Below are 9,058 nucleotides of genomic sequence, written 5' to 3'. Positions count from 1 at the left end.
CACGCGCCGCCTAGTAAATGGAACCATATCATTACTAATATCAATGATCATGTCACATCTGGAGATTTTCCTATATACTCTTTCGGTACCTTTTGTTTGACTTTTTATGATTAAATTGACCCAACTTTGAACAAAAATTTCATATAGTATAATATCAAAAATATTTATAAAATTTATATAATTAGAAAGTATGTTTAATATACTTTTACAAGTATATTTCAATTTTTCAAAATAATGAAACAATGAGTTTTTATTTACGGTCAAAGTTGAGTCAATTTGATCATCAAAAGTCAAATAAGACAAATAAATTAGTGTACTCTCTTTCTCCACTATCCATTTTATTGTGCATAATTTTTAGGTGTTAAAAATATTTTAAAAAATATACTATATAAATTATATTTATTTTGTGAAAAATTTTAAATTATATTTTCTAAATTAATATAATTATTTTTAAAATAATTCAAATGTGATTAAAAATTAAATAAAATAGGGCAGAAAATTTTAGTTTTCGTGTATAGTATATTAGTATATCATGAATTTGTAGTGAGAACACTAAATAAAGGTAAACTGACGTGTAGCTTGAATGAAGCCCATACTATTGCAGTGTCAGACTGATAGCTAAACAGTCAGCATGAGCATAATGCAACAAAATCTGCAGTTTTATGGTTGAACAAGAAACTTTTAAGTATTCATTTTTTTAACGTCACACTTATTTATTTGTTGTTTAAGTAACGTCACACTTATTGTACAATTATTTTGTTAAATAACGTTACACTAATATAGATCATACATGACATTGTCACATTTATGCAGGTGTGAGCAATTTATGTATTGTGTTCTCTATTGGTCATGTGCCTCGAAAATTTCTGTAAAATTTGCAAGTCATAGTAGGAGGTAGCATGTGGGCTAATAAATTAGTAATAAGCAAGTGCATGAATGAAATACTGTCTTCCGAGTTTTATATGTTATCTTTGAATTGATTAATAAAAAAGATATTTTTGACTGTAAATAAACATTTTATCAGATCCTCTGCATGCTCGTCCTTGCACATTCTTCTTGCTGAAATAGTATACAGTCATGAATTGTGATCACAAAATTATTACTAACTTGTTTGTTGACTTTAGTTCACAGCATCCGCTTTTGGTTCAAGTTCAAATCTCTGCGTGATTTGCTTGCTCATCAACAATCCAATATTTTTTCTTTAACTTGGCTTCTACATAATTTCTAGATCCGCTTTCACAATGAATGTGTTTGATTATTTCAAACAAACACACATAAACACTCCCTTTTTTCTTTGTAAACGCAAGAATTAGACTTTACAAGATCACATGCAGTTTTTTTTCTTTTTCAATATCCTCGAAGCTTACAAAAAAAATGCTATTAAATGAATTTGGTGAAATGAGAAGATATGGGCATTAGTCAGTAGTTAACCTTACGAAAAATAATGGAAAGTCCAGAATTTTCAATATCTGCTCCCACTGCTACAGACTGTTATTAAATTTCAGACATAAAATATGGACCTAAGACTTATTCAACCACAAAACATGGGCTTCAACTAAACCATTCCACTCATGATGGACCTACACTAGCTTTCATTGTTCAGTGAAATGTTCACATTATGACATCTCACAAGCACCAAACAATAACTGGATCAATTTTGGTTTGTTCAAAGGCTTAAGAATGTCTTATGAGCTTAAATCCAGGCCCATGAACTTGCATTTCTGGAAAAATATTACAGTGTAAAATGACTCAGAAGTAATTGATAGAATTCAAATTCATAATCTTAATGCCTTCTGATTCTTGTGAATGAAAATTAAAGAAGGATGTGCACAACTTAAGCCTATCTCCTCTCCATTAGACACCTTGATGAGACAATTTATAACAGCGCAAAAAAATAGTAAAAGAGTGAAAGATAATAGGGATCAGCCTTTGATTCCCATGCTCCATGACATGACAAACTTTTTCCCAATTGGCAATTTTAACCCTTTAACTTCAAGCATCATACCCTTCTTCATATCATCATATTCATTCACATCTTCTAATCTATCAGGAGACTTATGTTCTGTTGCAGTGAACTCCACATTAGAGGTATCAACAGCTGCAATTCCATCGACTTCGACCTCAAGTGCACTTCCAATGCCATTCAATCCTAAGACAGTGACTTTCTCAACAAACCAGCCCTTCTCCAATGCAAACTTGCTCTCCTGGACACCTGACCACACCTTCACCTTTCCTTTGCTTACACTTGCGTAGAAATCAACATACGTAGAGTAGCCATTTCCAAGTTTCATTTCAGGAAGCTCATCATCGTCGAGGTACAGGTTTCCTTTCGCTTCTCCATCACTAGCACCTAAAGGAAAGGTCACTACTAGGCTGAAAGGTGTCATTCTTGCTTCTTTGGATATGAGTCCGCCTTGCTGCATTGGGAGAATAGTGTTCTGATATAGATGAACATTGATCACATGCAAGGGAGCATCAAGGGCGCGATAGTGGCCTTCTTTGACTACAATTACTTGTGTCATGTCAAACAAACTATACCAAGTACCTGGAGCAAAAAGAGCATGGACCTTTGTCTTGGCCTTGTCTAGAACCGGAGATACCATTAGACTCTTTCCTAACAAGAACTGTGTGCTCAAGCCATATGACTTTGTGAAATTGGGGAAAGAGAAGAATAGAGGCCTAGCAATTGGAGCACCACTAATATGTGCTTCATACGCCAATGTGTACAGGTACGGGAGGAGCTTATACCTCATTCCCAAAGCATTCCGAGCTGAAATAGCCACAGACTTCCACTGATAAAGCTCCTGTCTTGGGGAATAGAAATTTGCATGATCTCTAGAGAAAGGATAGAAAGCACCGAGTTCAATCCAACGGTTGCAGAGCTCTTCAGTGGGAGCTGGATAGAATCCACATATATCTGAGCCAACCATTGGAACCCCGAAGATGCCGAAATTCAACATGGTAGAAATTGAGTACTTTAGGTCATTCCAAGTACCCTTGTTATCACCAGTCCAATGAGCAGCATACTTTCCTGAACCAACATAAGTGGAGCGTGATAATATAAACGGACGCTTTCCCTGAAGTCCTTGAAGTGCCTTGTGAGTTGCAACAGACTGAGAGAAACCATATAAACTATGAGCGTCATACTCCAAGACTCCATTGTAGTGAGTTGCACTGGTTGCTATGGTCTTGAAACCTACTGGAACCTGCAATCCAGAAGCATTAATTTTGTAAGGGGGGTCATCCCATTTTGTGCTTGTGATGTTCTTGCAGTCCAAGCAGCAGATCCAACCAGGTCCAGTTCCATTGGGACATATTCTTCCCACCGGCATTGTGCACAAACCATTACAGAAATTTGAAGGTTCATTCATGTCAATCCACAAGCCATCAACTGGTACAAGTTCATGAAACCGTTTAACTTCATCAGCCCACCATGAAACAGTTTTCGGGTTTAAATAATCAGGAAAGTTTACAGCTCCAGGCCAAACTTGAGCTAGGAAAGGTTTGCCATGATATTTGATAAAGACGTCGTTAGCTAGACCTCTTTGGTAGACACCGTAACTGGAATTTACACCAATACCAGGATCTATGATAACAATATACTTCATCCCTAGTTTATGAATTTTATCAAGAAATGCCAACAGCTTTGGACGAGGATAGTTCTTAGCATTGAGGGTGAAGTCCTTGTGCCCATCCATATGATCATCGTCATTCCAGATGACATCAAGAGGGATCTTGGCCTTCTTGTAGCTCTCAACAACGTCTTCAACTACAGACAAGTTGTGGTAGCCCCATCTGCATTGGTGGAATCCTGTAGAATAGAGGAGCAAAAGAGGCCTGAGTCGATTTTCATAGGCATTAGTACGCGCTATTAGATTTTAACAAACGAGAATCTAATTCAAATATCATTTCCATAATTGTGTTAGTTATTGTTATACTTTATGTTGATATGTTTGTTATTGCTTGATTTCATAGCAGTTCTGGCAAAGCTCAAAGAAAGATGCAGGGCCACCATTTTGACACATTCAAGAAGAAATGGAAACCAGAAGAGTAATTTCATTAAAGATTTACCACCTGATAGGTTGAAATTATAGTTAAATGTGCATCCAGAAAATCTAGAACATCTGAACCATTTTCTAATAGCAAACTGGACTTTGGGAATAAAGATGAAGGATAAAAACATCATTGGGAAAACATATTTCTGTAACTATGCATAAAATTGTCTCAAATGATAAATAATATGATGTGCATAACAGATCCCTAAAGTTACCACGCATCCATCCATAAGCAATATTTACGTTTCCATTCTGATACAGTTACACATATCTTGTATAGAAAATATATTAATCTCTGCTAATGTTTTAGGCATGGAGGTCTTGATATTGACATGAACATCCTTAGTTCTAACAGCAGCAATAGATGCAATTAATTTAGACGAACAGCACTATATACGGTCCACATTACTGGCAAGGAGTGTTCCGTGTTTCAAGGGAAAGGATTGCGAAACCTACGCATCATGGCAGGCCAAACTAGTCACCGACAAACTAAAACTAATCACTCATATGATCATATGGCAGGCCATATTAGTCACAACAAACTAAAACCTACACAAAATTTGGTTCATGTATATTCGTGTGTACAAAGCTACTACTATATTCTACATAAGCCTATGGCCTTATGCATTTTTAAAAACTTTAAATTTACCAAAATTTGGGTACAACACTCCATTGGATTGACATATATAACCAGTAAATTCATAGAAATAGAAGACTGATTCATCAGACAGATGGTTTCATGGTTGTATGAGTAGTAAACTGGCAATGGGCCAATGGCCAATGAGACAACAAGAGCATTTCATGCACAGTATGTGTTCACATAAATAAAACCAGTGCATTATTTCTTGTCCGGGTGGGTGGATTATTTGACAAACCCATGTTTTCTTCCATTATCTTTTCCATCTTTTCCACCTTTCCTTCAGTCAAAGGACCCACTTCTTCCTCTAGAAAGAATCAATAGATTGATTGATGATATCTTTGGTTTTTTTCAATGTTGTTGATTAGAATAAGATTACTGAACAAAGGAGTTAACAACACATCTCTATCGTTGTCCTTCTAAGATCATTTTGAAGATTAAAATATGAAGGGAAACAACAGAGGATCTTTGGAACAACAGTAGTTTTTCGAGATTGTCAAAGAAACGTGTGAGCTAGATTTGCTAAAAGAAATCAGAAATCTTATGTCTACAAGTTTTTACAAAATACTAACTAGAGATCTTCTATATTCCAACCAGGTCTATACTCTCCATATAACAAGCTTATCAACTACTCCGAGTAAAGTAATGTCTGCGTACATTTTGTTAGTTTAGTCCGCAACCCTGACATTATTTCTTCACAATACATCTAAGTTGTGATTTCTAACTTTCTTTTACAACACAAGCATTTGGTAACAACATGACTGCACAAAAATTTACTACACTGACACACTAAGCTGGAACATACATTAATATTACTTGCAGAAACAACTGAACCACCTACATTGGACCTGAACAACACTTTGTACCATCAAGAATTTAATAAGGTTCGGTGACACAAATTTAATTTTGTAGCTAGTATGTGTATATTGTAAAAGAACAAAATATAATTAGGAATGAGTTGTGAATGTTACCTAGTGACCAGTAGGGCATGGGAGCAGGGCGTCCTACAAACTCAGTATACTGATCAACAACAGCAAGTGGTGTGGGTCCAGAGAAGAAGTAAAAGTCCAAAACACCCCCAATCACTTTATACGTCAATGAACTTTCCCTATAAACCACATCCATGCCATTACTATTCAGCAACAACACTGCATGGGCATTTACGTCACCACCCACATTTCTTAGGTCCATGTACACCGGGTGTGACCCATACAAGTCGGCATTTAAATTAATAGCCGATATGTCCGTTGTGTACAAAGTGTAGGGGTCGTTTGGGTAGAGTTTAATACCGTGGGGCTGCGTGTTTTCTCCTAGTCCATAGAGTGAAGCATCTTTTGGTAACTTGGTTGATATTTCTATGTACTGGTCCTTGAAAACCAGATTGCCAAACGGGTCGGATGGATCAGATGTTGAGTTAAAAAGGGTTTGACCGTTTGACTTTCTTTTGACTGCGAAACCAAACGGGTCTGTGGTGTAACTAAATATAAGCTCACTGTTTGAGTATTCTGAAACTGTTATGGGGTCATTTCTTGATTTACTAGTAATGCTTTGCTTTAATGAAACTGGTTGGTCTCTGGGTATAAGATTGTATGGGATTTCCCATCTCTGTTTTTCTGCATCAGTTATGTGAACTCTCAAACGCCCATCAGTTTCGTGTCTGAAAAAAATATATCATAAATCATTTAGCATAGTCACAATTGACAACGTAACATATATTTTTACCCTTCGTTCGAATACAAACTAATTTAGCGTAAAAGTAACAAATTTATAAGACCATAGCAACTGAAGTGCACGTTGTTATATAGTACTACTTAACTGTGAAAAGGTGATTTTACATGATAATATTGTGATGGGTGATTTGTGTTAATATTATTTATATTGCACTCGTTTCGTACTATTGAATTGATAACATTGTTCAAATTTTTTCTCATATAATTTGAACAGCGATAAGAATTGGTTAGGCCGGTGAGAGTAATAACGAGACACAAGATTATATGTGACACTAAAGTTTAGAGGGTAACATGTCACTATACTACAAAATATGCAACGGGGTGAGAGAAGACTTACTTAACGTAGAGTTGTAAGAGGGGAATGTCAGGGCCATAAATATTATTCTTCTGCTTGACTTGAAGGTGGCCAACAAGGCCACCGTCAGGGGATTCTGCGACGGAGATGAGACGGTAGCCTTTACCAATCTTGGGTGGGGCGGTGGGGGTTGAAGCAGAGCCCTTTGTGCAGCATACAAACAATGCTGCTAGAAGAAGTAGAGTTTTAAGGAGAGTAGAAGAAGATAAGAATGGGGAAAAAGAGAACATGATTGGAGAATGAGGGAGGGGTGAGTGAGAACTGAGAATACAAAGGGAGTGACTATTTGGTAAGTGAGATTGTAAGCAATATATAACGGAGAAAAGACAACCACTTTATCTTGATCCTGGAAAGTGTATTATTAGGTGCATTCAAGATAAAAGTTATGTTTACCTGAAGTCATAAAGAAAAGAGAGAACAAAGGTGATTAGTATTGAAAAACACATAATTTAAAAAAAGATGGAGTATAAGTTTTACATGGTCAAAAAAAATCAAAAATTATATAACCTTCAATTTTAATGCCCTTTGATGATCAGCCCTTGCATGATGGAGAGAGTTCGAAACTTGTTAAAGAAAAAAAAAATTGTCTATTAATGTATTTAACTCATATATTTGATGTATCCATTTTTAGCTGCAAAAGATTACCGAAAGTTATCTGAAATATTTAACTAACACACATAAAATAAAAAGTCGGAAAGTAAATAATTTCTGCAATAAAATTATCTCAAAAAACACTACTCCTATCCTTCGTAGTTGTTGTCACTATTTATCTAAAATTGAGCTAGATAGATAAATATATATAAGTTGAAGTTCATGTCCATGTGACAAAATGATCGGTATGATCGCCGGAGCCAGGGGCCCCTTTCCCATCACTGCCTTTGTTTGCGGTCTGCTGGTATGGAGGAGTATGAACCATATAGTATGATTTAGTAAGAATCCCTGCAATTTCTTCTTCTGTTTAAGGCCATATGCTTTTGCTCTCACGGATTCTCCATTTCTTACCAAATAATTGTGTAATTATAATTTTTTGGAGTTGTAGTTAATGGGTCCAAAATACAAGAGGGACCTAAATCGTGGCGGGATGTACACGGAGATTGACATGCATGATGTTGAAATGTTACTCATTTGGTTCGCATTGATGATCAGTGGTAAGTTGAACTTGGTATCAAAATCAAATTTGATTCACTTTTGTCGCAACAAAAATATGAGGTTACGGATAGCCCATTTATTTTGATTAGTACGTTATTTTGAGCCAAATGTATGTATCACCTACTATAACATTTAGTTCGGGTTTGGCCCTAACCGCAAGCAATACAAGTTATTGTATGGGCCATCCATCATCCCGGTAAATTTATTTTCATATTAAAAATACTAAGAAATAACTTAAAATGAAAAAAAAATGAAGTTTTTAAATTTGAAATCGATTAGGTCGTATTTTTATTCTAGTATGTCACACAAATGGTTGAATGAGTTGGTTGTGTAATCTATCGAGAAAGAAATACTAACAAATCTTTATTTTAAAATTTTGATTAAATATTTTACTAGTAAAAATGTGTGAAAAATAAGTTTGAAGTCACGAGGTTTGTTATGATTATTCTGTAATGATAGCTTAGTATGATTTTAATTGTTTTTTAAATTAATGATCCGGCCGCTGTGTTTTTATACTATTATAAATTACAACATATTTTTCTTCTCAGAAAATCATTGTCAACTATTTGACAACACGAAAGAATCGAAAGCGCTGCCCTATTGATTCAATAACATCCCACTTTTATTATTGGTACACCGTTTAGTTTTGCGTAATTTTTGTTGCTTCAATTACATTTAACCTTAATCACAATCACATTTATAAAAAATGTGTCGCGATGAAGAGTATTCTATTGGAAAAATATTCTTACCGACTAATCTAAATGACTTCTGCTATATTTTTATACTCACGTAATGAATAGTTTCAATTTGGAGATACTTATTTATGGGTTAGCGGGTCATACTTTGATCAATTATCCTAAAAGAGACCCCGAGAGCCAAAATCACAAACACGTCAAAGAACCATTATATGATTTTAGTGTGCGGTTTTAACCCTGGATCCTAAATCATATGACTTATTTGAAAAGAATCCTGATATTCAAAAGTGTAAAATTATTATCTCAAATATATTTCAACAAATGGGGCGGGATAATTTTTTATGAGATGACATAGTCTTTTCGGGACATAAAAAAATAGCAATAATAAAATTAAATCATCCGTGTCATCTCATATTCGAAATGGAATAAAATATATT

The 9,058-nt window shown here is 35.1% G+C and overlaps 1 protein-coding gene across 1 annotated transcript; it reads right to left on the bottom strand.

Moving 5' to 3' along the window:
- Window positions 1-1,681: 1,681 nt before the first annotated feature.
- Window positions 1,682-7,141, bottom strand: LOC141664333 (alpha-xylosidase 1-like). The gene is made up of 3 exons (XM_074470263.1): window positions 6,760-7,141; window positions 5,664-6,349; window positions 1,682-3,811 (listed from the first exon to the last, which is right to left on the bottom strand). Exons 1-3 carry the CDS (start codon window positions 7,005-7,007, stop codon window positions 1,923-1,925), a joined length of 2,823 nt encoding a protein of 940 aa, XP_074326364.1. The 5' UTR covers window positions 7,008-7,141; the 3' UTR covers window positions 1,682-1,922.
- Window positions 7,142-9,058: the final 1,917 nt, after the last annotated feature.

This window comes from Apium graveolens, chromosome 6 (genome assembly GCF_009905375.1).
Source record: "Apium graveolens cultivar Ventura chromosome 6, ASM990537v1, whole genome shotgun sequence".
NCBI lineage: Eukaryota > Viridiplantae > Streptophyta > Magnoliopsida > Apiales > Apiaceae > Apium > Apium graveolens.
Note: the sequence above shows the minus strand (reverse complement) of the source record. Positions and strands in the feature narration are given on the sequence as shown.

Excerpts from the sequence above, each read along its gene's own strand:
- LOC141664333 (XM_074470263.1), bottom strand. The coding sequence starts at position 7,007 with ATGTTCTCTTTTTCCCCATTCTTATCTTCTTCTACTCTCCTTAAAACT. Across the intron at positions 6,350-6,759 it reads CTCTTACAACTCTACGTTAA|ACACGAAACTGATGGGCGTT; the intron begins GTAAGTCTTCTC and ends TATTTTTTTCAG. Across the intron at positions 3,812-5,663 it reads CATGCCCTACTGGTCACTAG|GATTCCACCAATGCAGATGG; the intron begins GTAACATTCACA and ends TCTATTCTACAG.